At 41.5% G+C, this 27,501-nt stretch overlaps 2 protein-coding genes across 6 annotated transcripts in view; one reads left to right on the top strand and one right to left on the bottom strand.

Annotated features, from left to right (window-relative positions):
• MASTL (microtubule associated serine/threonine kinase like) overlaps window positions 1-27,501 on the top strand; it is a 35,270-nt gene that overhangs the window by 7,174 nt on the left and 595 nt on the right. Inside the window, exons 3-11 of one of the 5 annotated variants that reach the window (XM_023194642.3) lie at window positions 1,563-1,702; window positions 3,026-3,114; window positions 6,118-6,224; window positions 6,745-6,895; window positions 8,450-8,622; window positions 11,180-12,319; window positions 14,250-14,388; window positions 22,089-22,202; window positions 22,600-22,701. In XM_023194642.3, coding sequence (XP_023050410.2) covers window positions 1,563-1,702; window positions 3,026-3,114; window positions 6,118-6,224; window positions 6,745-6,895; window positions 8,450-8,622; window positions 11,180-12,319; window positions 14,250-14,388; window positions 22,089-22,202; window positions 22,600-22,701 — 2,155 coding nt within the window. Of the gene's footprint in view, window positions 1-1,562; window positions 1,703-3,025; window positions 3,115-6,117; window positions 6,225-6,744; window positions 6,896-8,449; window positions 8,623-11,179; window positions 12,320-14,246; window positions 14,389-22,088; window positions 22,203-22,599; window positions 22,702-27,501 lie in introns of all 5 variants that reach the window. The other 4 variants (XM_023194640.2, XM_023194643.2, XM_023194644.3 and 1 more) reach the window with 4 other exon arrangements.
• ACBD5 (acyl-CoA binding domain containing 5) overlaps window positions 24,088-27,501 on the bottom strand; it is a 61,000-nt gene continuing 57,586 nt past the window's right edge. Inside the window, exon 13 of the mRNA XM_023194648.2 lies at window positions 24,088-25,586. Coding sequence (XP_023050416.1) covers window positions 25,547-25,586 — 40 coding nt within the window. The 3' untranslated portion in view covers window positions 24,088-25,546. The remainder of the gene's footprint in view (window positions 25,587-27,501) is intronic.

Raw genomic sequence — 27,501 nt, 5'->3', positions numbered from 1 at the left:
AATGTCGCCTCAGTACCCTGTGATTGTGTCAACTGCACAAATTGTTTGTAGAGCATGTGTGTTTGAATATGAAATCTAGGCATCTTAAAAAAAGAACAGGATAACAGCGATGTTCAGGGAACAAGAGAGGTAACTTTGAACTGGGAACAAGAGTGGTAACTTTGAACTGGCTGCCTCCGGTGAGCCAACGGAACAGAGCTATATTCCTCCTCTTTCATAAGCAAATAGGAGAAATACCTCTGAATTCTTTTTCTCAGCAAGGAACATCCCTGAGAAAGAGAATGCGCCCTGAAGGTAGGCCTATAGACGGCCCATTTTTAAGGCATCGCCCCTTTTTAAGGCATCCCATCTTTGTCTTTTATGGTCAAAGGGCCCAGGGAATGAAATAAGCCCAGGTCTCCTATAGTGCTCCTAGGCTTATTAGGTTGAGAAAATTCCCACCTAATAAATTGTGGTCAGACAGGTTATCTGCTCTCAAACCCTGTTTCCTGATAAGATGTTATCAATGACAATGCGTGCCCGAAACTTCATTAGCAATTTTAATTTCACTTCATCCAGTGGTCCTATGATCTCGCCCTGCCTCCATTTGCTTTGTGATATTTTATTACCTTGTGAAGTATGTGATCTCTGTGACCCACACCCTATTCATGCACTCCCTCCCCTTTTGAAAATCGCTAATAAAAACTTGCTGGATCCTGCCGACATGTGATGTCTCCCCTGGACACCCAGTTTTAAATTTCTCTCTCTGGTGCTCTTTCCCTTTATTTCTCAACCCAGCCGAGACACTTAGGAAATAGAAAAGAACCCATGTTAAACATCGGGAGCGGGTTCTCCCGATACATATGGTGTGTGTGTATGTGTATGTGTATGTATATATACACAGAGACACAGGCCAGGGGCCGTGGCTCACACCTGTAATTCAAGCACTTCGAGATGCTGAGACAGGAGGATCACTTGAAGCCAAGAGTTCCAGACCAACTTGGGGATGAGACTCCATCTCTACAAAAAAATTAAAATAAAAATTAGCTGGGCATGGTGGTGTGCAGCTAGCTAATAGAGATACCATTGCACATAACTGCACCCCAACCTGAGATAGAGTCTCCCTCTGTTGCCCAGGCTGGACTGCAGTGGCGCAATCTTGGCCACCCTGTGCCTCCTGGGTTCAAGCAATTCTCGTGCCTCAGCCTCCCAAGTAGCTGAGATTAAAGGCATGTGCCACCAGGCCCAGCTAATTTTTTGTATTTTCAGTAGAGACGGGGTTTCGCTGTGTTGGCCAGGCTATTCTCGAACTCCTGGCCTTAAGTGATCTGCCCATCTTGGCCTCCCAGAAGTGCTGAGATTATAGGCGTGAGCCACTGTGCCCAGCCTAAACAGTTTAATTTTTAATTAAAAACTATATGGCAACATGAATAAACCTAGTATTAATGTATTACGAGTAATAGCAAGAAAAGGTAGTTTTGTTACAGAGCCATGCCAAATATTGTACCTGTAATGCCCAAATACTAGATTTTTAAAGTAATCATATTGTTTTTATTTCACAATATTAAATTCTTTTTTGATAGGTAATGGAATATCTCATTGGGGGAGATGTCAAGTCTCTCCTACATATATATGGTTATTTTGATGAAGAGATGGCTGTGAAATATATTTCTGAAGTAGCACTGGCTCTAGACTACCTTCACAGACACGGAATCATCCACAGGTAAAGACCAACTTTTCTCCAAATTATTACTTGAAAATTCAAGTAATCAAATTATATATTTGAGTCTGAGACATTCACGGTAACCACTTGCACTTACTTCCAGGTTATCTAAAGATTACTAGTAACTTGTATTCGTTTAGAAATTAACTCTTCTTTCATCTCCCTGTGTTTTTAAAAATATATTGCTTTGAACATGAGTATAGCATGTATTTATTTATTTTTGTATTTATTTATATTTTTATTTATCTTTTTCTTTGTTGAGACAGGGTCTCACTTTGTCACCCAGGTTGTGGAGTGCAGTGGCTTGATCTTGGCTCACTTATAGACTGGACCTCTGGGGCTCAAGCAATCCCCCTGCCTTAGCCTCCCAAGTGTCTGGGACTAGAGGCATGTGCCATTACTCCTGGCTTTGTGTGTGTGTGTGTGTGTGTGTGTGTAGAGATAAGGTTCCCAGGCTGCTCTTTAACTCCTGGGCTCAAGGGATCCTCCCACCTCAGCCTCCCAAAATGCTACAATTACAGGCATGAGCTACCACGCCCCACTAAGTATGGCATTTTATGTGAAGAGTATTGAATCCTTTCTGCTGCTCTGCATTATACAAAAGTGCTGTATTTTGTAGTCCAACTGATTTACAATGTTTTTCTCTATGCAAAGAAAGTCAGATTAAGTGACTTATTAAATCTCAATCGTACCTTCCTTTAAGAAGGTAAATGTAGGCCAGGTGTGGTGGCTCACGCCTATAATCCCAGCACTTTGGGAGGCCGAGACGGGCGGATCACGAGGTCAGGAGATCGAGACCATCCTGGCTAACACGGTGAAACCCCGTCTCTATTAAAAAATACAAAAAACTAGCCAGGCGAAGTGGCGGGTGCCTGTAGTCCCAGCTACTCGGGAGGCTGAGGCAGGAGAATGGTGTAAACCCAGGAGGCGGAGCTTGCAGTAAGCTGAGATGTGGCCACTGCACCCCAGCCTGGGCCACAGAGCCAGACTCCATCTCAAAAAAAAAAAAAAGAAGGTAAATATAAATTTGAACTGGCTTGAGATTGATTTTATCTAATAAGGTTTCTTTATTTTAATGGAATATCTAACCAATGATTCCAAAAATAATCTAGTATTAATTTATCTTTTTTGTCAATTCTGATAAACAGTACAAAAGATATTTTGCTTTTAAGAGATGTTTTCTGTACTTTTCAAAGCCATCAGTGACATCTTTATTTTGGAGGAAATAAATAGGGCTTGCCTCCTTTGTAACACTTTCTGGAAATTCTAACATTAAAACTAGCCCTTTTTTGGTTATCTACTATTTGCCTTTTATGTATGCAGGGACTTGAAACCGGACAATATGCTTATTTCTAACGAGGGTCATATTAAACTGACGGATTTCGGCCTTTCAAAAGTTACCTTGAATAGAGGTAAGAAAAATATCAAGTAAGTACCTTTTAAAAACATCCAACAGGCCAGGCGCGGTGGCTCATGCCTGTAATCTCAGCACTTTGGGAGGCTGAGGCAGGCAGATCACCTGAGGTCAGGAGTTGGAGACCAGCCTAGCCAACGTGGCAAAACCCCATCTCTACTACAAGTACAAAAATTAGCTCGGCGTGGTGGCACACGCCTGTAGTCCCAGCTACTTAGTAGGCTGAGGCAGGAGAATTGCTTGAAACTGGGAGGCAGAGCTTGCAGTGAGCCAAGATCCTGACACTGCACTCTAGCCTGGGGGACAGAGTGAGACTCCATCTCAAAAAAAAAAAAACATATTGTATTCTCTATTAGAAAGGATACATGGATGGGAAAGTATTAATAATGAAAATAACCAGAAATTGGACTTACAAACTCTGGAATTATAACTATTAGTATTTGAAAATATATGCAGATCTACAGTTTTTCATGTGGAAGTACAAAGTTCAACAGTTTGGTAAAATCTGATCTGTGCTGATGTAGGAGTATTTATGGTCTTTCGTTTGTTTTGAGATGGGGTTTTTGCTCTGTTTCCCAGGCTGGAGTTCAATGGCATGATCTCGGCTCACTGCAACATCTACCTCCCAGGTTCAAGCAGTTCTCCTGCCTCAGCCTTCTGAGTAGCTGGGATTATAGGCACCCACCACCACGCCCAGCTAATGTTTTTCTTTTAGTAGAGACGAAGTTTCACCACGTTGGGCAGGCTGGTCTCGAACTCCTGACCTCAGATGGTTCACCTGCCTCAGCCTCCCAAAGTGCTAACATTACAGGCATGAACCACCGTGCCTGGCCAGGAGTATTTATAGTCTATTGATCCCAGTTCATGTGATTATTCATATGATTTGCCACTAGGGATATTTCATAATATGCAGTATATTTACCACATTACTTTTCTAAAATCAACATTTTTAAATTGTGATTTCAAAGAAATCTGACTTTGAAATCTGATTCTAAGAATTTCAGATAAGCTATTGGAAAATATCACAAAGGACAAAAAATTTGCATTAAGATAAAATTGTTGATAAATTTAAGTCACTTTGTATATCATAAGGGTCTAATTTTAATAAAACTTTTTTTGTAAAATATCCTATATGTGTATTATTATTATTCTTATCACTTCATCAATGTGAGGCATAAATGAAATTTGTTGTTAAAACTTTCAGTATACTTTTATTTATTTATTTTATTATTATTATTTTTTTTTTTGAGATGGAATCTCACTCTGTTGCCCGGGCTGGAGTACTAGAGTACAGTGGCACGATCTCGGCTCACTGCAAGCTCTGCCTTCTGAGATCACGCCATTCTCCTGCCTCAGCCTCCTGAGTAGCTGGGACTACAAGGACCCCCCACCATGCCTGGCTAATTTTTTGATTTTTAGTAGAGATGGGGTTTCACCGTGTTAGCCAGGATGGTCTGGATCTCCTGACCTCATGATCCACCCGCCCCAGCCTCCCAAAGTGTTGGGATTACAGGCGTGAGCCACCGTGCCTGGCCTAATCGTTTGTTAATGTATTTATTTTGAGACAGAGTCTTGCTCTATCACCCATGCTGGAGGACAGTGGCGTGATCTCGGCTCACTACGACCTTTGCCTCCCAGGCTCAAGCGATTCTCATGCCTCAGCCTTCTGAGTAGTTAGGACTACAGGCATGAGCCACCACACCCAGCTAATTTTAAAAAGTCCTGTATCATATAAGAACATTAGAGTTCTTGGATTATTTTTTATTTGTTTGTTTAAGAGACAGGGTCTCACTGTATTACCCAGGCTGGAGTGCAGTGATGTGATCATAGCTCACTATAGCCTCGAACTCCTGGCAAAAGCAGTTCTTCCACCTCAGCCTCCCCAGTAGCTGGGGCTACACAGGTGCTTGCCGTAATACCCAGCTAGTTTTTAAATTGTAGAGATAGGTCTCACTCTATCACTCTATCTTGTTGCCCAAGCTGGTTTCAAACTCCTGGGCTCATGGGATCCTCTCCATTTGACTTCCCAAAGTGCTAGGATTACAGGTGTGAGCCACTACGCCTGGATAAGAACATTAGACTTCTCTTACCATTTTTTATATCTAAGTGGAATAATATAGTATTATGTGTCATTGTTGAATTCTTTTAAAATACTATGCACTGAAACATGCTAACAATCTGGGTCAGTTTCTATCTTGACCTAGGCTTAAACATACTAGCTAACATGAGGGGCCCAAAATTAATATTGATTCCATACTATCTCCTTATTTATTTATTTAGTTTTTGAGATAAGAGTTTTGCTCTGTCGCCCTGGTTGGAGTGCAGTAGCGTGATCTCGGCTCACTGCAACCTCCGCCTCCCAGGTTCAAGTGATTCTCCTGCCTCAGCTTCCCGAGTAGCTGAGATTACAGGTGCCCACTACTACGACCAGCTCATTTTTGTATTTTTGGTAGAGACAGGGTTTCACCATGTTGGCCAGGCTGGTCTCGAACGCCTAACCTCAAGTGATCCATCTGCCTCAGCCTCCCAAGGTGCTGGCATAACAGGTGTGAGCCACCACGCCCGGCCACCGTCTCCTTTTTTTTTTTTTTTTTTGAGGCGGAGTCTTGCTCTGTCGCCCGGACTGGAGTGCAGTGGCCGGATCTCAGCTCACCGCAAGCTCCGCCTCCCAGGTTTACACCATTCTCCTGCCTCAGCCTCCCGAGTAGCTGAGACTACAGGCGCCCGCCACCTCGCCCAGCTAGTTTTTGTATTTTTAGTAGAGACAGGGTTTCACCGTGTTAGCCAGGATGGTCTCGATCTCCTGACCTCATGATCTGCCCGTCTCGGCCTCCCAAAGTGCTGGGATTACAGGCTTGAGCCACCGCGCCCAGCCCACCGTCTCCTTTTTTAACATTTGGTTTACAAAAAATTTATTGTTGCCATATACATAACATTCATTTTTAGTCAATGGGAGGTAAAGGTTTTTAATTAATTTATATATTTTTCTTTGCATATATAGATATTAATATGATGGATATCCTTACAACACCATCAATGGCGAAACCTAGACAAGATTATTCAAGAACCCCAGGACAAGTGTTATCGCTCATCAGCTCGTTGGGATTTGTACGTACTTGAAAAGAAAATTTGAACATGACATGCCCTTTCATGATCACCACTTAAAATTTAAAATTACCTTTAAAAAAATATATCAAGGCCAGGCGTGGTGGCTCATGCCTATAATCCCAGCACTTTGGGAGGCCGATGTGGGCAGATCACAAGGTCAGGAGATCGAGACCATCCTGGCTAACATGGTGAAACCCCATCTCTACTAAAAATACAAAAAAATTAGCCGGATGTGGTTGCGGACGCCTGTAGTCCCAAGCTAAGTCGGGAGGCTGAGGCAGGAGAATGGCGTGAACCCGGGAGGCAGAGCTTGCAGTGAGCCAAGATGGGGCTACTGCACTCCAGCCTGGGCGAGAGTGTAAGACTCCGTCTCAAAAAAATAAAAAGATCAAAATAGATTTAAGTATCAAGCAATTGGATTTACCTTAGCAGTGTGTCTACTTAGGTGGTATAATAGTCTATATGCTTAGGTGGTGTTTTGGGGAAGGTAAACCTGTTTTTATTTTTCTCTTTTTAATAGAACACACCAATTGCAGAAAAAAATCACGACTCTGCCAACATCCTTTCAGCCTATCTATCTGAAACATCACAGCTTTCTGAAGGACTCATATGCCCTATGTCTATAGATCAAAAGGACACTACTTCTTATTCTAGCAAGTTACTAAAATCATGTGAGTATAAAAGAAAAGATAGGTCAGGCATGGAGGCTTACACCTATAATGCTAGCTCATTGGGAGGCTGAGGCAGGATTTCTTTCTTTTTGAGATGGAGTCTCACTCTGTCACCCAGGCTGGAGTGTAGTGGCGTGATCTCGGCAGCTCACTGCAAGCCAAGAGTTCGAGACCAGCCTGGGCAACAGACTTCATCTCTACAAAAATTAGCCGGGCATGTTGGCGCACACTTGTGGTCCCAGCTACATTGGAGGCTGAGGCAGGAGGATCACTTGAGCCCAGGAGATTGAGGCTGCAGTGAGCGATAATAGCACCATTGCACTCCACCGTTGGTGGCAGCACGATACCCTGCCTTAAAAAAACAAAAAACTGTTCCAAAATTCAAAACATTTTGAGTACCAACATGACACCCAGCACTTTGGGAGACCAAGGCGGGCAGATCACTTAAGGTCAGGAGTTCGCGACCAGCCTGGCCAACATGGTAAAACCCTGTCTTTACTAAAAATACAAAAATTAGCTGGTCATGGTGGTGGGCACCTGTAATCCCAGCTACTCAGGAGGCTGAGGCAGGAGAATCGCTTGAACACAGGAGGCGGAGGTTGCAGTGAGCTGAGATCGTGCCACTGTACCCCAGCCTGGGTGACAGTGAGACTGTCTCAAAACCAACAAGCAAGCAAGCAATTTACCATTATTTGTTTGCTTTATCCAGTAGTATTTTTTAAAAATCCCTTATAAGTGTGTATAATCCACATTTATAAGCGCATAAACCTCAGTGTTATTACAATAAATACAAGTTGAATTAAATACAAGTGTTAAATACAAGTTGAACTGAGTAAATTGAGTCATATTCTAACCTTATAGCACATCTGGATATACCACATCAATAATGTTCCTTTGTCAGGAATGGGTTCAAATTGGATGATAGATACTCCAAATTGATTTGCTCCTAGTTATACATTAATTTGGTGGCTCACATATGTAATCACAGCACTTTGGGAGGCTGAGGTGAGAGGATCACTTGAACCCAGGAGTTTGAGACCAGCCTGGGCAATATAGTGAGACTGCCATCTCTAAAAAAATTTAAAGCGTTAGCCAGATTTGATGGTCGTTACCACTCAGGAGGCTGAGATGAGACTATTGCTTGAGCCCAGGAGGTCAAGGCTGCAGTGATAGTAGTCATACCACTGCACTCTAGCCTGGATGACAGAGGGAGATCCTGCCGTGAATCAGTCAATAAATCCACCATTCCCTTGTTCTTATTCTTTACTGTATGAATGTTAAGGGGATTTTGTTTGGTTCTAACTTTCACAGCAGTACTTATATCTAAACATAGTGGGATATGTTTAGATATATTAATAGTATGTGTATCTAAACATAACGGGAAGCATGCCAGCTGTTCTTTTGGACTAGATGGTGTTTACAAAGAAATAGTTCTGATACGTAATTCTTACTATGTAATTCTTAATACTTTGCTTAATTATATGTAAAGATTCAGGTTCAGTAAGGAACTAAGAAAGCTGTAACATAGAATTCAATATTGTCTCTTCTCTGTAGGTCTTGAAACAGTTGCCTCCAACCCAGGAATGCCTGTAAAGTGTCTGACTTCTAATCTACTCCAGTCTAGGAAAAGGCTGGCCACATCCAGTGCCAGTAGTCAATCCCAAACCTTCATATCCAGTGTGGAATCAGAATGCCACAGCAGTCCCAAATGGGAAAAAGATTGCCAGGTTTGAGGGACATTTATCTTAATGAAAACCAATTATGTATGTCAAATGAATGATAGAAACATACCTTTTCATATAAATTCCATAAAGAAACGAAATTGTTACATGAATGGCAGTCATGGTATTAATCAGAAATTCATTTTCCTGCACACTCTGTCAAATTCTTTTGAAATATTTCATGTCTCATTCAATTGTGACATTGTTCTTGCTTGATTATATAATGAGATCCTTGCAGTAAATTGATAGTAAATGCTTGGCTTCTGTATGACTAGGTGGACCTCACTTGTTTTTAAAAGTCCTTCCCATGATACAGACATTGGCTTGCTGGTTTTGTTTTATTTTGTTTTTAACCTATATCATTTTAAAACTCATACTACCTCCTTCTATACTATTTCCTACCAGTTTCTTGTTTAATGGAATGGTAACTCTTCTGGATCAGAAATAACTTTTACACCAGAAAGGTAACGTGGGTGTGCCCTTAAAGTGTCTGTTCTGAGGCTATTGCTTGCCAAATGAATGGATTTACTTAAAGTTACTTTACTTAACTTACATATTGTTTTTGCCTTTTTAAACAGTTATTAGAGCTAATAGATATTAAAGGTGATAGGAACTAAAATTTAAAATCATCATAAGGTTTCCTTCATAGAATACTGATAAAATAATGATAGATTAGGATAACACTAATATCCAAAGAATAAACCTTATATTTGTTAAGATAATTTTGATTCTATTTGCTGCTTATTCTCAGCAATATAATTTTATTATTGGATATTTGTATTTTATAAGCAAGATCAAATTAACTTTTAACTAAGCCAGAATTTCTTAATCTTTTTTCCTTCTCTTGTTATAAAGTAAGGTAGTATATTCTGCAAGATAAACAGATTTCCATTCCTAGTTCTATTATTGCACTCCTTTCCTATTGAAGAAAACATATTGTTTACTATTTCAAATTATACATGGCTTTACCATCTTCCTCCCACTTCTGTATCCCTGAGGGATGCAACGGTGGGATTATAGTGGTGCTTCTCAAGTTATGATCAGAGGAATGATAAGGCACCCTCTGAAAAACCTTATACTGATCCCCACATGCATCATTTTCTGTGCTTGCAGATCAGTGAGATATAATTCAAGAATATCCTTTTTTAGGCCAGATGCGGTGGCTCATGCCTGTAATCCCAGCACTTTGGGAGGCCAAGGCGGGTATATCACCTAGGTCAGGAGTTTGTGACCAGCCTGGCCAACATGGCAAAACCCCGTCTCTACTAAAAATACAAACATCAGCTGGGCGTGGTGGCAGGTGCCTGTAATCCCAGCTACTCAGGAGGCTGAGGCAGGAGAATTGCTTGAACCCGGGAGGCAGAGGTTGCAGTGAGCGGAGGTCATGACTCCAGACTGGGCAACAAGAGCAAAACTCCATCTTCAAAAAAAAAAAAAAAAAAATTCCTTTTTGCTTGTGACTAAGTGCTCATTATTATTACTAAGTTAATGATAGTTAGTAAAGTTTACTATTTATACATCAAAAATAAGCACTATTAGACTATTAGTCACTCTACTTGACTAATCTTGTAAAAATCTTGATCACCAAGCACCAATTTGCAATATTATGTATAAAGCTGAGTACTCACAAGTACCCACAGATAGTTGGAATTCAGAAAAAAACATATCATTATTAATGCATTATCAGTTCATCTTGACAATGGATTTTAATTTCTGCTCTTTGGGGTTTGTAATTATTAATTACCATTAATGTCAATTCATCCTTAGCTTGGTTTTTTAATACTTATATGAAGTGATATATAGTTACATTAACAATATTTTAGGTCTATAATTTTTCATTGACTAAATTTCAAGCCCTGTGTATTCTGCAGTTCAAAACAGAATCATCCAGACCAGGTGTGGTAGCTTAGGCCTATAATCCCAGCACTTTGGGAGGCCTAGGCAGGTGGATCACCTGAGGTCAGGAGTTTGAGACTAGCCTGGCCAACATAGTGAAACTCCATCTCCATTTAAAAAAAAAAAAAAAAAATGCAAAAATTAGCCGGGCGTGGTGGTGTGCCCCTGTAATCCCAGCTACTTGGGAGGCTGAGGTGGGAGAATTGCTTGAACCCAGGAGGCGGAGGCTTCAGTGAGCTGAGATCGCACCACTGCACTTCAGCCTGGGTAACAGAGCAAGACACTGTTTCAAAAAAAAAAAAAAACAGAATCATCCATATACCTATTGCAAAATAGGTATGTACATAATGCAGCCTTACCCCCAAGTATGCCTGAATATGTTGCCTGTTAATTTGTCCTGTTTAAGTAACCTATGATATACTATCAAAATAAGTATTATGGAATAATTTATTTAAATTTTAGACCATTTCATTCAGAATAATGTATATACGCTTGTAATTGTTTATATTGCTTTTTAATTCTCTGTTGTTTATTTTTTCCATTCGAAAGTGGGAACAGGTAGCATAATAGTTTATAGGGTCATTTATCCTACCTCAGTGGACCATAGTTAAAAGGTCAAAGAATATCAGCTTTATATAACTAAAACAAATATTTTTTTCCCTCTTAGGAAAATGACGAAGCATTGGACCCAACAATGATGAGTTGGAATACAGTTGAAAAGTTATGCGCAAAATCTCCAAATGCCATTGAGACAAAGGGTTTCAATAAAAAGGATCTTGAGTTAGCTCTTTCTCCCATTCATAACAGCAGTGCCCTTCCCACCACTGGACGCTCTTGTGTAAACCTTGCTAAAAATTGCTTATCTGGTGAAGTTTCTTGGGAAGCAGTAGAACTGGATGTAAATAATATAAATATGGACACTGACACAAGACAGTCAGGTTTCCATCAGTCACATCAGTGGGCTGTGGATTCTGGTGGGATATCTGAAGAGCACCTTGGGAAAAGAAGTTTAAAAAGAAATTTTGATTTGGTTGACTCCAGTCCTTGTAAAAAAATCATACAGAATAAAAAAACTTGTGTAGAGTATAAGCATAACGAAATGATAGATTGTTATACAAATCAAAATACAGGCTTAACAGTTGAAGTTCAGGACCTGAAGCTATCAGTGCACAAAAGTCAACAAAATGACTGTGCTAATAAGGAGAACATTGTCAATTCTTTTACTGATAAACAACAAACACCAGAAAAATTACCAATACCAATGATAGCAAAAAACCTTATGTGTGAACTGGATGAAGATTGTGAAAAAAATAGTAAGAGGGACTACTTAAGTTCTAGTTTTCTATGTTCTGATAATGATAGAGCTTCTAAAAATATTTCTATGAACTCTGATTCATCTTTTCCTGGAATTTCTATAATGGAAAGTCCATTAGAAAGTCAGCCCTTAGATCCAGATAGAAGCATGAAAGAATTCTCTTTTGAAGAATCAAATATTGAAGATCCACTTATTGTATCACCAGATTGCCAAGAAAAGACCTCACCAAAAGGTGACGAGAACCCTGCTGTACAAGAGAGTAACCAAAAAATATTAGCTCCTCCTTTGGAGGTGCTGAAAACGTTAGCCTCTAAAAGAAATGCTGTAGCTTTTCGAAGTTTTAACAGTCATATTAATGCATCTAATAACTCAGAACCATCCAAAATGAACATGACTTCTTTAGATGCAATGGATATTTCGTGTGCCTACAGTGGTTCATATCCCATGGCTGTAACCCCTACTCAAAAAAGAAGATCCTGTATGCCATATCAGGTATATTTATAACTTTCTAACACTTTGCTTTTTGGATTTTAGAAAAACTATGAAGACAGACATTTGCCTCTAAGCTAGACCATGCAGTATTAATCACATAGTTTTGTTCTTGTTGAGAATCTTTGGGCTGTTGTAAGTTTTTACCTAGAAAGGTAAAGCTGGTAGAAATCATGTTTATTATTTTTAGTTGTAATGTCTCCTTCCATTTGTGTAGTTTTATGTACTTTTCTAAGAAAATATAATCACATATTTTCACTTGATCCCTACAGTACTATGAGATGCAAAATTATTATTGTTATTATTATTATTATTATTATTATTATTATTATCATTTTTGAGATAGAGTCTCATTCTTTTGCCCAGGCTGGAGTGCAGTAGTGTGATCTTGGGTCATTGCAGACTTCACTCCCCAGGTTCAAGTGATTCTCCTGCCTCAGCCTAATCCCGAGTAGCTGGAATTACAGGGGCCTACCACCACACCTGGCTAATTTTTGTATCTATAATAGAGACGGCATTTCACCGTGCTGCCCAGGCTGATCTCAAACTCCTGAGCTCAAGCAATCCGTCCACCTCGGCCTCCCAAAGTGCTGAGATTACATGTGTGAGCCACCGCACCCGGTCAGAGATACAAAATTAAAGTCCACTCTATCTTACTGCCTTCCAAGGACATGTTTAGATGATCTCTTTTCTTAACAGAATAAAAGTTGAAAAATATACATTTCTTTTTTTTTTTTTTTTTTTTTTTTGAGACAGAGTCTTGCTCTGTCACCAGGCTGGAGTGTAGTGGCATGATCTTGGCTCACTGCAACCTCCTGTCTCTAATCCTGACCTTCTCTAGGCAGCAGACACACAGCCAATCTGGCTATTCAGTATTCTACTGGTCTTTCAAATGTTGGGTATCAAAAGTGGACTTGTGGGGCCTGGTGCTGTGGCACATGGCTGTAATCCCAGCACTTTGGGAGGCCAAGGTGGGTGGATCACTTCAGGTCAGGAGTTCAAGACCAGCCTGACCAACATGGAGAAACCCCATCTCTACTAAAAATACAAAATTAGACAGGCATGGTGGTGCATGCCTGTAATCCTAGCTACTCGGGAGGCTGAGGCAGGAAAATCCCTTGAACCCAGGAGGCGGAAGTTGTGGTAAGCCAAGATCGCACCATTGCACTCCAGCCTGGACAACAAGAGCAAAACTCTGTCTCAAAAAATTTTAAATGCTATTTAGTACAAGAGGTTATATGTAGTTCTGTCTTACGTGTTGTCTTAATCATTTGTCAGCCATAGCCTTCCTCAGTGGCTTTTTTTTTTTTTTTTTGTGAGACGGAGTCTCGCTCTGTCGCCCAGGCTGGAGTGCAGTGGCATGATCTCAGCTCACTGCAACCTCCGCCCCTCCAGGTGTAAGCAGTTGTCTGCCTCAGCCTCCTAAGTAGCTGGGATTACCGGTGCCCGCCACCATGCTCAGCTAATTTTTTATATTTTTAGTAGAGACAGGGTTTCACCATCTTGGCCAGGCTGGTTTTGAACTCCTGACCTCATGATCCACCTGCCTCGACCTCCCAAAGTGCTGGAATTAAAGGCGTGAGCCACCGCGCCCGGCCTCAGTGGCTCTTCTTAAGCTTGTATTATCCATGCTATCAGTCTTCTTGCGTATTTTTTCACTGAACGTTTTTCTTGCAGACTTTTTTATTGTTTCTTACCCAGATCCTATTGGAATAATCAATGTTATCTAAGCTTTTGAACTTCACTAGATAAAAGGACGTTTTAATAATTATAACTAATGCATTCATTTTCAAAACTTATCAAAAATTGACTACATCTTTTACACTTAGTAGCCTATAAGCTAGTTATTTGGCTTGTGTGTTTCACCGTTTCCTATTCAGTGTAAAAGGAATTAAGATATTTGTTATCTCTTAAACGCTTTTTGAATTAGCAGACCCCAAATCAGATCAAGTCGGGAACTCCGTACCGAACTCCGAAGAGTGTGAGAAGAGGGGCAGCCCCTGTTGATGATGGGCGAATTCTAGGAACCCCAGACTACCTTGCACCCGAGCTGTTACTAGGCAGGGCCCATGGTAAGGCTTGCATGTCTTGAGTTTTTGAAGTGTTATCTGTCACTACACTATCTTTCAAGGTTAAATTTTTAAAAATTTCTTCAGTATTTACATTACCTCAAGTAAAAGAAAATGAGCTCATCCAGTACTCTCATATTTATATTGGCATTTATCATAGGAAAATAAGATAGCAGTAGCCATGGCTATCCCACTGTCTGAATGTAAAAGACCAGATGATAGAGTACATGCAGTCATTTGTCCTTTGCCTTCTGGTTCAGTCTCAATGTTCCAGAAAAGCCACACCTGCCACCCTTGATATTATCTTACCTCTTTTTTTTGTTTGTTTGTTTTTGTTTTTGTTTTTTTATTTTTGAGACAGAGTTTCTCTTTTGTCACCCAGGCTGGAGTGCAGTGGCGCAATCTCGGCTCACTGCAATCTCTGCCTCCCAAGTTCAGGTGATTCTCTGGCCTCAGCCTCCTGAGTAGGTGGGATTATAGTCGTCCACCACCATGCCCGGCTCATTTTTGTATTTTCAGTAGAGACAGTTTCGCCACGTTGGCCAGACTAATCTTGAACTCCTGACCTCAGGTGATCCGCCTGCCTTGGCCTCCCAAAGTGCTGGGATTACAGGCATGAGCCACCGCACCCTGCCTATCTTACCTCTTAATGTTTCTTCAGGTTGGATGGAGTTTAGGGTCGGTACTACAATGTTGGGTCTAAATTTCTGTTATAAATAGGCTTCTGCAGAAGCCTATTCCTGTTTAGAACTTATTCTCACTTATATCCTTACCAGAAGAGTCAAGCCAGAAATGAACCATCATCCTTCAAAACAGAACATAAGAATAAAAAGATAGGGCCGGGCACGGTGGCTCACGCCTGTAATCCTAGCACGTTGGGAGTCCGAGGCAGGTGGATCCCTTGAGGCCAGGAGTTCAAGACCAAGCTGGCCAACATGGTAAAACCTCATCTCTACTAAAAACACAACAACTAGCTGGGCATGGTGGTACATGCCTGTAATCCCAGCTATTTGGGAGGCTGAGGCATGAGAATTGCTTGAACCTGGGAGGCCGATGTTGCAGTGAGCCAAGATTGCGCCACTACACTCCAGCCTGGGTGACAAAGCAAGACTCCGTCTCAAAAAAAAAAACAAAGAATAAAAAGATGACATTTGCACCTATATTCTTTTCTTCCCTTTCTTTCTTTGAAAATGGTTCCCTTCCTACATTCTGAAATGAACTGTATTCATTTTCCTAGGGATGCTATAGCACAAACTGGGTGTCTCAAACCAATAAAAATTCACTGTTTCACAGTTCTGGAAGCTAGAGGTCCAAAATCAGGTGTCCACGGGGCTATCCTCCCTCTGAAACCTGTAGGGAAATCCTTCTCTGCCTCTCTTCCTGGCTTCTGGTGGTTCATTGGCAATCCTCAGTGTTCCTTGACTTGAAGATGCCTCATTCCAGTTCTCCCTCTTTCTGTGATGGTGTTCTCCTTGTGTCCCTATCATCACAGGGCTGGCTTCTTAGAAGGACGCCAGTCATTAGGGGCCCATCTTACTCCAGTATGACCTCATCTTAACCTAGTTAATCATATTTGCAAAACCCCATTTCCAAATAAGGTCATTCTTAGGTACTGGGGGTTAGGACTTCAATATACCTTTTTTGGGAGGGACACAGTTCAGCCCATTACATGAAACCCTTCTACATGTTGATGTTACTTACTTCCCTTTTCTTTGAGCTCTTTTCATGATCATCTGTTTCATCCTCCCCACCCCACCTCTCACAGCCTTTCTTCTGTTTTTATTTCCTTGCTGACTTTTATCCTCAGCCTGAAAATAAGTTTCCACCCTTGTCTTCCCGTCATTGCCTCACTTCTCAAAGGTTTCCTCTTTCTTTGATTATCTTGCTCTGGCAATTTGATCGTCATCTCACTATTTAACTGAAAATTATTTTATTATTTTTTTATTTATTTAGAGATGGAGTTTCGCTCTTGTTGCCCAGGCTGGAGTGCAATGGCACGATCTCAGCTCACGGCAACCTCCATCTCCCAGATTCAAGTGATTCTCCTGCCTCAGCCTCCCAAGTAGCTGGGATTATAGGCATGCGCCACCACCATGCCCAGCTAATTTTGTATTTTTAGTAGAGATGGGGTTTCTCCATGTAGGTCAGGCTGGTCTCAAACTCCTGACCTTAGGTGATCCTCCTGCCTCAGCCTTCCAAAGTGCTGGGATTACAGGCATGAGCCACCATGCCCTGCCTAACTGAAACTTCTTAATGGGCACCAGCAATGTCCTTATTGTCAAATCCAGTCGTCTCTTCTCATTCCCCGACCTCTTGTTCCTGCTCTTCAGTTCCTTCCTTACCTCTTCTAAATTTAGTTCTTCAAGATTCTGCCCTTACCCTGTTTGCCCTACACGTGCTCCCTGTTCATCTCATCACTCCCATAACTTCAATTGTCACCTCCATGTTGATGATTCCCAAATATCTGTCTCTAATCCTGACCTTCTCTAGGCAGCAGACACACAGCCAATCTGGCTATTCAGTATTCTACTGGTCTTTCAAATGTTGGGTATCAAAAGTGGACTTGTGGGGCCTGGTGCTGTGGCACATGGCTGTAATCCCAGCACTTTGGGAGGCCAAGGTGGGTGGATCACTTCAGGTCAGGAGTTCAAGACCAGCCTGGCCAACATGGTAAAACCCCATCTCTACTAAAAATACAAAAATTAGCCAGGCATGGTGGTGTGCGTCTGTAGTCCCAGCTACTCAGGAGGCTGAGACAGGAAAATCACTTGAACCTGGGAGGCGGAGGTTGCAGTGAGCCAAGATCATGCCACTGCACTCCAGACTGGGTGACAGAGCAAGACTCCATCTCAAAAAAAAGAAAGAAAAAGAAAAAACTGGGCTTGTTATCCAGCTAGCTCTTCCTCTGTTCCCTACCTCAGTTTCATCACCTTCATGGTGACACAATCTTTGTTCCTACATTCCAGCATTTAAATGCAGCCAATTAGATCTCTGCAGTATTTCCAGCATTTAAATCCAGCCAATTAGATCTCTGCAGCATTTCACCTCTCATTTTCTTCTCTGCCACTGTTCTCTTTAAGAACTCATCTTTCTCTTTTATTATTTTAGTGCCCTTCTATCTGGTCTCTTCAACTTCATCTTATTATCAATAATCATTGCCACCAGATTTTTCTTCCCAAACCATCACATGGCTTATTCTGTTTCCCTTCTCAGAAAACTACAGTGGCTGCCTCTTAGCTGCTAAGTAAAATCCAAATTGATCATGGCATTTGAGGTTGTAGCTCTCATACCAGCCTTGTCTCTCAAAGAGTCTCTTTATATGCCTTATGTTCCCATTCCATTTCTTAAATACATTTAATTTTCAGGTCCTCCTTATTTTGCTTGTGTATTTAACCTTATTTGAGCAAAGCCAGTTTCCTAGTATCTTCCAGTCAAATTCTTCTCATTTCATCATTTCAAATGTTACCTCTTCCATAAAGCATCCCTTGATCAACTACTGGGAATTATTCACTTCTGTAAAATTATTAGAAACTGTTTAAAATATGCCATTCTTCCTGTGTTGTAATTAATTGTTAATTTATCTCCACTACAAAAGCTTAAAACTTCTTGAGGGGACTGTGAGTTTTCTTTCTTTCCTTTTTTTTTTTTTTTTTGAGACGGAGTCTCACTTTGTCGCCCAGGCTAGAGTGCAGTGGCGCAGTCTCAGCTCACTGCAACTCCAGCCTCCTGGGTTCAAGCAATTATCTGCCTCAGCCTCCCAAGTAGCTTACAGGCACCCGCCCCAATGCTTGGCTAATTTTTGTATTTTTAGTAGAGACAGGGTTTCACCATCATGGCCAGGCTGGTCTTGAACTCTTTACCTCATGATCCACCCAAAGTGCTCAGCCTCCCAAAGTGCTGGGATTACGGGCGTGAGCCACTGCACCCAGCCAAGAGTGTGAGTTTTCTACCGTCGGCACGGCACTCCTGAATTCCTTGGAAGCACTCAGTAACTGATATTAATAATCTCTACAGTATTGGAAATAGACACATTTAATGTTCCTCTTTCTCTCTTAGCCAAAGCAAATAAATTCCTGTGAGCACTGATTTTTATATAGTGCCTCTTTTGCTCTGTCACAGATTTGCTAGCCCATTTTCTATATTATAATTTGCATTATCTCTAAGGACAGAGTGTGAAAGTAAGCTTCAGACATAAAGATGTATTTTATAGCATCTTGCCACTGTTTTAGTGAGACATCTAGCTCCCTCAGCTAAACAACGTGCTGACAACATGCTGAGACCCAACCATGACCTTCCTGATGCCCCTCCATCTTGCCTCTCAGCAGAGATGAGCCAGGGACTCTGTCCTGAGTTTTCCATAACTTTATATGCGCCTTTTTGTTTCAGCTTAGTGTGTTAAAATTCTCTGTATTATCTCTCCCAGAGTAGGCTGGTTTCTCTTTGGGAAAAGAGATTTTCCTTAATCCTCTTTGTATCTTTTATATCTGGCACAATACCTGGTGCCCAGTTCAGTGAGTGAAGAGGGAAGGGACTCTAATAATTTTAATGCAATGTACCTAATTGCTGTTTTCTTACATGCAGGATTTCTGACTTCCGGTGAGTGAGCTTCTCTATAAAGTAATGCGGCAAAGCACATTAAACTGAACAGTCAAAGTATAACTAGATCACATTGCATAAAAAACTATTTTTCCTTTTAGCTCACTTTTGAAATACAAAAATGAACTGTCTTCTGTCTTCTCAGCAGCAAGACATCCAGAGAGGTGGTTCTTCTCTGTGAAAAGAAATGTAGGCCTGAGGCATTTTTCATTAACTTCTAAAGGTAGCACAGAGTGAAGATAAAGTCTTTTTTATTACAACAGAAGAAATAGTATTGATACAAATATTTAAAATGGCTGGCACTGTGGCTCACACCTATAATGCCAACACTTTGGGAGGCTGAGTCAGGTAGGTCACCTGAGGTTAGGAGTTCGAGACCAGCCTGCCCAACATGGCGAAACCCTGTCTCCACTTAAAAAAAAACAAAATTTAGCTGGATATGGTGGCTCATGCCTGTAATCCTAGCTACTCAAGAGGCTGAGGCAGGAGAATCACTTGCACCCGGGTGGCAGAGGTTGCAGTGAGTTGAGATTGCACCACTGCACTCCAGCCTGGGTGACAGAGCGAGACTCTGTCTCAAAAAAAAAAAAAAAAAAATTAACAACTACAGAAGGGCTCTAATTTTCCAAATCTTTTATTATCATTAGAAAATAAAAAAGTGTTACAATATCAACATATCCTATAAAGGAGTGAGTTTTGAATTAGAAAGCCAGCAATGTAAAACAAGGCTATTCTTTTTCTGTGCCTTATAACATATAATTGCAAAGTTTTATTCCACTATGTGATCTTAATTAGACTTTGACTTAAGTATATGGGTATGTGTGGCATATCCATGCAGAAATCATGTATTTTTTTTTTTTAACACAAGTATATTTTAGCTGAGCTGGTAAAAGGGGCCTAATTTCTAACCTAATAAGTAAAATAAGTAAATTTTTTTTTCTAATTCCCCCTACTTTTCTGTTATTTGGTTACATTATCTAATCCGTTGGGATAATTCTTTCTCAGTGCTGCTTGAAAGGCCTACTAACTGAGGTGGTTTGTATGTTTTTATAGTATTATAGAAATAGAAGCCTATAGAACATTTGCATTTTGTGTTCCTTTAAGGGAAGATGGGATTATATGGCTTGCAGGTAAAATGGCACTCTAAATGCATGCAGCTATTTTTCCTAAATCAGATTCCACAATGCTTTCCTAGTTGTCTTCAAATGGAATGGTGGCAGTTTTTTAACTACAATAAAGAATTTTGTGAAGTTGTCTTTAAAGAGTAACTTTAAGGCAAACTTAGCACTAGACTAGGATCCCTATTCTTAATTTATATTGAAGTTATCCATTTTTGAACTAAAATTAACCTTTTCTTAGGAAACACTTTATTCATAGAACTAAAGTATAAACCAGTTTATAGTTTATAAGATCATATTTAAAATTACTGTTAAAAACATCTTTGTGGCCGGGTATGGTGGCTCAAGCCTATAATCCCAGCACTTTGGGAGGCTGAGGCAGGCGGATCACGAGGTCAGGAGATTGAGACCATCCTGGCTAACATGGTGAAACCCCGTCTCTACTAAAAATACAGAAAAAAATTAGCTGGGTATGGTGGTGGGCGCCTGTAGTCCCAGCTGCTCTCCTGCTGAGGCGGGAGAATGGCGTGAACCCAGGAGGCGGAGCTTACAGTGAGCTGAGATCACACCACTGCACTCTAGCCTGGGCGACAGAGCGAGACTCCTCAAAACACACACACACAACAACAACAACAACAAATTTTGTATATAAATGTTGCACCCAATGAATATTTTATTTAGAAATCAATTTTACCTATTTCTTAAGACATCTCCTACTTACCTGTTGAAAGCGTAGTTTAAGTGAATATTCTTTGCTAAACTAATTTGTCCCTCTGTGTTCCTAAAAGGAATAAAGCCCCATTAAAATACTCTGTAAGTAAGGCCTTCCCTAGTTACCAGGCTTTCCTTCAATTACTATAGATGTTGCTGCCTTATCTCATACCTTGTGCAGGATACAGAATAATCATGTAAATGTTTACATTTCCTGATATGAAATTGAGTAGTAGTGCCTATTTTAGAGAATAATTTTAGGATTTAGGATACATAACATATCCAGAATGTCAGAAATTATTAATAAATGAAAAAATGGCTTTATCTTTTCTTTAATCAGCTGTAGTAATTGGTAATCTAAACTTCTTGGAAAATAAAGAGGAAAGCAGTTATCACATTGCCCAAGTGAAAACAATGTGGGTTTTTGCACTTTTGATAATGCCAAAATGTGCACATATTAATGTTGCAGATAGTGAGTATCTGGGGCTGACGGCGTGGGCAATAAAGGAATTGACCAAGACAGTCGTAGGTAAAGAAAGGCAAATTTATTAGAGGAAGTAGGAAAATACATTGTAAGGATGCAACAAGCAAGTCACCGAGAAGGGGAGCTGATTACAAGGAGACAAAGGCTTGCTAGAGATGTTATAGGATGGTGCTTGTGCTAGAGAAGGCTGTGTGCTATACTGATAATGCCAAGGTTGCAGTAAGCTAACTCACATCTTTTCTTTTCTTTTTCTTTTATTTTTTTTTGAGACAGAGTCTTGTTCTGTCACCCAGGCTGGAGTGCAGTGGTGTGGCATGATCTCGGCTCATTGCAACCTCTGCCTCCCAGATTTAGGCAATTCTCCGGCCTCAGTCTCCTTAGTAGCTGGGATTACAGGCATGTGCCACCACACCTGGCTAATTTTTCTATTTTTAGTACACACAGCCACCGTGTTGGCTGGGCTGGTCTTGAATTCCTGACCTCAGGTGATCCACCCTCCTTGGCCACCCAAAGTGCTGCGATTACAGGCATGAGCCACCGCGCCCAGCTCTACCTTGCATTTTTCTATCAGTCATATCTGGACACAAGACAATTGTGAGTTATTTGTATAGGAGGGCTGTACATCTTGGACCATGAAGAAAGGCAGACTTGCAGCTTATCTGCTTTTTCTTTTTGCTTTCCCCAGTCCCACCAGCCTAACTCCTTTTTCCCAATTAGGACTCCACAATTAATATTTCTGTTCATATATTTGTAGAGAATGCTTGCCACTTTAGCTATTTCCTCTTCGATTACAGGTCCTGCGGTAGACTGGTGGGCACTTGGAGTTTGCTTGTTTGAATTTCTAACAGGAATTCCCCCTTTCAATGATGAAACACCGCAACAAGTATTCCAGAATATTCTGAAAAGAGGTGATTCTTTTTCTCTTATTAAGATAGTCATTTACTGGCTGGGCATCTGTAATCCCAGCACTTTGGGAGGCCAAGGCGGGTGGATCGCCTGAGGTCAGGAGTTCGAGACAAGCCTGGTCTACATGGTAAAACCCCATCTCTACTAAAAAAATACAAAAAAAATTAGCTGGGCATGTTGGTGGGCACCTGTAATCCCAGCTACTCGGAAGGCTGAAGCAGGAGAATCACTTGAACCTGGGAGGTGGAGGTTGCTGTAAGCTGAGATCGCGCTATTGCACTCCAGCCTGGGTGACAAGAGTGAAATTCCATCTCAGAAAAAAAAAAATAGTTATTTATCTCTGGGTATTATTATTTTGAGCAATGATTAACAAGTTTATTTGTATATGTGTAATTTTAGATATCCCTTGGCCAGAAGGAGAAGAAAAGTTATCTGATAACGCTCAAAGTGCAGTAGAAATACTTTTAACCATTGATGATACAAAAAGAGCTGGAATGAAAGGTATGATTTTGTGTTAATACACTGTTTTACCATTGATTTGTTCCAGATGGTGAATATTTATAAAAAGAGCAAGTTCCGGCCTGGCATGGTGGCTCATTTCTGTAATCCCAGCACTTTGGGAAGCTGAGGTGGGCTGATCACAAGGTCAGGAGTTCGAAACCAGCCTGTCTGATATTGTGAAAGCCTGTCTCTACTAAAAAATACAAAAATTGGCCCAGCGCAGTGGCTCACGCCTGTAATCCCAGCACTTTAGGAGGCTGAGGCAGGCAGATCACGAGGTCAGGAGATTGAGACCATCCTGGCTAACATGGGGAAACCCCGGTTCTACTAAAAATACAAAAAATTAGCCGGGCATGGTGGCGGGCACTTGTAGTCCCAGCTACTCTGGAGGCTGAGGCAGGCGAATGGTGTGAACCCAGGAGGCGGAGCTTGCAATGAGCCAAGATTGCGCCACTGCACTCCAGCCCAGGCGATGGAGCGAGATTCCGTCTCAAAAAAAAAAAAAAAATTAGGCCAGGTGTGGTGGTGCACACCTGTAGTCCCAGGTACTTGGGAGGCTGAAGCAGGAGAATCACTTCAACCCAGGAGGCAGACATTGCAGTGAGCAGAGATCGTGCCACTGCACTCCAGCCTGGGCGACAGAGTGAGACTGTCTCAAAAAAAAAAAAAAAAAAAAAAAAATCAAGTTCCAGTATAATACTACAGATAATCTGACTGCTAAATTGGTACAAAGATAATTCAATGTATTTCTGCCCTCTAGGTATGCATTGATACATTGGTCCTTATTCTACATGAAAATTTAATGTGTCACATGGTAGAAGAGGCAAAAAAAAATTTAGTGTGGTCAAATAGCAATACTGTATTCATGCATTAAATTTTATTGATCGGTGGGTGCGGTAGCTCATGCCTTGCTACAGGGATGTTCTGTAATTTCTTATTGCTTCATTTTTGATACTATTATTTATTGATAAATGTACTGGATCCCAGGTTGGCTCATGATAAACTTGGTATATTATAAACCACTCAATAGTCCTCGCACTTTGGGAGGCTGCAGCTGGCAATTGTTTGAGCTCAGGAGTTTGTGACCAGCCTGGGCAACATGGTGAAACTCTGTCTCTACAAAAAAAATACAAAAAATAGCCAAGCAAGGCAGTGCGCACCTCTAGTTCCAGGTACTTGGGGGCTTAGGCAGGAAGACTGCTTGAGCCCAGGAAGTCAAGGCTACAGTGAGCCATGTTCACGCCACTGCATTCCAGCCTGGGAAACAAAGTGAGACTCTGTCTCAAAAAAAAATTATTAATCTCAAGTATCTAAAACAATCTTACCTTTTTTTTTTTTTTTTTTTTAACATACATTATTATTGCTATTTATTTATTGAGAGACAGGGTCTCAGTATGTTGCTCAGGCTGGTCCTGAACTCCTGGGCTCAAAGGATCCTCCCACCTCAGCCTCCCAAAGTGCTGGAATTACAGGTGTGAGCCACCCATGCCTGTCCTCAAACAATCTTGTTAGTGTCTTGGGTTTTCCAAAGCCTGATAAAGTTAAGGAAATACAGGAAATCTGTTTTTATGAAAACTTCTGTTCTGTAATTTTTTAAAACAAATTTATTTTCCCTAATCTTGCTAGAGGGATGTTCTGTAATTTCTTATTGCTTCATTTTTGATACTATTATTTATTGATAAATGTACTGGATCCCAGGTTGGCTCACGACAAACTTGGTATATTATAAACCACTCAATAGTTTTCTCAATGCAGGAGTATCTTAAACCCTAATTTGGAAACTAGTAAATCTCATTAGCAGCTGCCTTAAAATGCTTTTGTTGTTGTTGTTGTTGTTGTTGTTGTTGTTGAGACGGAGTCTTGCTCTGTCGCCAGGCTAGAGTGAAGTGGTACGATCTCAGCTCACTGCAACCTCTGCCTCCCAGGTTCAAGCGATTCTCCTGCCTCAGCCTCCCAAGTAGCTGGGACTACAGGCATGTGCCACCACGCCCAGCTAATTTTTGTATTTTTTAGTAGAGATGGGGTTTCACCAAGTTGGCCAGGATGGTCTTGATCCCTTGACCTTGTGATCCTCCTGCCTTGGCCTCCCAAAGTGCTGGGATTTTAAAATCCTTTTTCTAATGAGGTATGGTAATATAGAGAAAAGCATTATGTCCCCAAATGCATTTCTATGTCAAGTAGGATTTATTCAGGAAAATGAGCTTCAGAAATATGTCATTTGCATCAGCATCTAGGTGTTCCTGTAATAAGATCAATAGTTGGTGGTTTTTTTTTTTTTTTTTTTTTTGGGTTTTGGGGTTTTTTTGAGACAGGTTCTGGGTCTGTCGCCCAGGCTGGAATGCAGTGGCACAATCTCGGCTCACTGCAACCTTCTGGGCTCAAGCGATTCTTCCACCTCAGCCTCCCAAGTAGCTGGTACTACAGGTGCACACTACCACACCAAGCTAATTTTTGTATTTTTAGTAGAGATGGGGTTTCCCCGTGTTGCCCAAGCTGGTCTCGAACTCCTGGGCTCAAGCCATCCGCCCACCTTGGCCTCCCTAAGTACTGGGATTACAGGCATGAGCCACCACGCCTGGCCCAGTTTGTTTACTCACTGATTTAACCAATCCTATAGAGTGCCTTCTAGGAGCCAGGTGATATTGCTTCAGGCCCTGGGAATACCCTAAGGATGATCTAGACTCAGATTCCTGTCCTTGTGGAACTTACATTCTAGTGGAAAGAGAGACAGTGAACAGTTACAGATACAACATAATGTCATGTAGTGGTAAATACTAGGAAGAAAAATAAAGCAGGGTGAGAGAACATAAAGTGATGGCACGAGACTTCTTTTTAGACAGTGTGGTCAGGAAGACCTCTGTGAAGAGAGGCATTTGAGCAGAAACCTGTGTAAAGTGAGGGAGCAGACATTTGGAAACTCAGCTCTACCTTTTTCAAGGCACTTCAGATTTAGATTATGCTACTTGAAACACATAAACACACACATTTCAACTTCCGATGCTGTGCATTGGATTTGGACATATTGAGTCCTTATAGTATTATTTCAGAATAGATGTGAGTGTCTGAAGGCAACATATTGGTCAGATTGCTGTTATAAAAAATACTATCACTCATAAGGATTTTTTTTTTTTTTTTTTTTTTGAGATGGAATCTCGTTCTGTTGCTCAGGCTGGAGTGCAGTGGCATGATCTCAGATCACTGCAGCCTCTGCCTCCCAGGTTCAAGTGATTCTCCCACCTCAGCCTCCCAAGTAGCTGGGACTGCAGGTGCGCCCCACCACGCCTGGCTAATTTTTGTATTTTTAGTAGAGATGGGGTTTCACCATGTTGGCCAGGCTGGTCTCGAACTCCTGACCTCAAGTGATCTGCCCACCTCAGCCTCCCAAAGTGCTGGATTACAGGCATGAGCCACCACGCCTGGCCCAGAAGAGCATACTTTTATTTTACTAGGTAGAAGGAAATAGGAAAAATGACAGGTAATGAAATGGCAGTAAAGAAGTGAGGAAGGCTTTGAAATCTTGTAAGCAGAGCAGCTCTGTGATACGCTTCCAATGTAGCCAATATGCTAGAAGTCAGTATGTTGTAGAGATGCAAGTCAGTGAAATCAAGGAAGTCAAAGAACCATGAAGAGAACGTGTCAGAAGTGTCATCAGTGTATATCTTGAAATCACCATGAGGGATAAGGACGGAGTGCAGGGGGGAAGGGGAGAGGAGGGTGAGCTTCATGCTAAAGCTGTCTAGGGCAATAGATACTGCTAAGGAATGTGGTGATAGAAACAGGTGGCAAGGTTTTACAGTAAGAATTGGAGCATTCATCATGGAAGATCAACGACATGGAAGGTTTATTAAGGAGCAGAAAGTAGGCCATGCTCTCTTCCCTTGAGTCAGGGATTCTGTAAGAAGATGCAAGCAGGGCGGGCACGGTGGCTCACACCTATAATCCCAGCACTTTGGGAGGCTGAGGCGGGTGGATCCCTTGAGGTCAGGAGTTCGACACCAGCTGGCCAACATGGTGAAACCCCATCTCTACTAAAAATATAAAAATTAGCCAGGCGTGGTGGTTCACATCTGTAATCCCAATTACTCAGGAGGATGAGGTGGGAGAATCGCTTGAACCTGGGAGGCAGAGTTTGCAGTGAGCTGAGATTGTGCCACTACACTCCAGCCTAGGTGACAGACAAAAAAAATAACCAGGCATGGGGCCACTCACCTGTAGTCCCAGCTACTTGGGAGGCTGAGGCAGGAGAATCACTGAACCTGGGAGATGGAGGCTGCAGCGAGCCAAGATTGCACCACTACACTCCGGATTGGGCAATGAAGAGAAACTCCATTTCAAAAAAAAAAAAAAAAAAAAAGATGTGAGGGCCGGGCGAGGTGACTCATGCCTGTAATCCCAGCACTTTGGAAGGCCAAAGTGGGCAGATCACCTGAGGTCGGGAGTTCGAGACCAACCTGGCCAACATGACAAAACCCCATCTCTACTAAAAATACAAAATTAGCCTGGCGTGGTGGTGTGCACCTGTACTCCTAGCTACTTGGGAGGCTGGGGCAAGAGAATCGCTTGAACCCGGGAGGCGGAGGTTGCAGTGAGCAGAGATTGTGCCACTGCACTTTAGCCTGGGCGACAGAGCAAGACTCTGTCTCAAAAAAAAAAAGATGTGAGAAAGATAGGCTTCTAAGTTAAGGCAAATCATTCATTCTGTCATTAAACAAATACAAACCAGGCACCTGTCATATGCCAAGTAATATTCAAAGTGGCCCATGTAGACCTTTGTGAAGTATGTGGCCTAACAGACATTAA

The sequence above is a fragment of the Piliocolobus tephrosceles genome, chromosome 9 (genome assembly GCF_002776525.5).
Source record: "Piliocolobus tephrosceles isolate RC106 chromosome 9, ASM277652v3, whole genome shotgun sequence".
Taxonomy (NCBI): domain Eukaryota; kingdom Metazoa; phylum Chordata; class Mammalia; order Primates; family Cercopithecidae; genus Piliocolobus; species Piliocolobus tephrosceles.
Note: the sequence above shows the minus strand (reverse complement) of the source record. Positions and strands in the feature narration are given on the sequence as shown.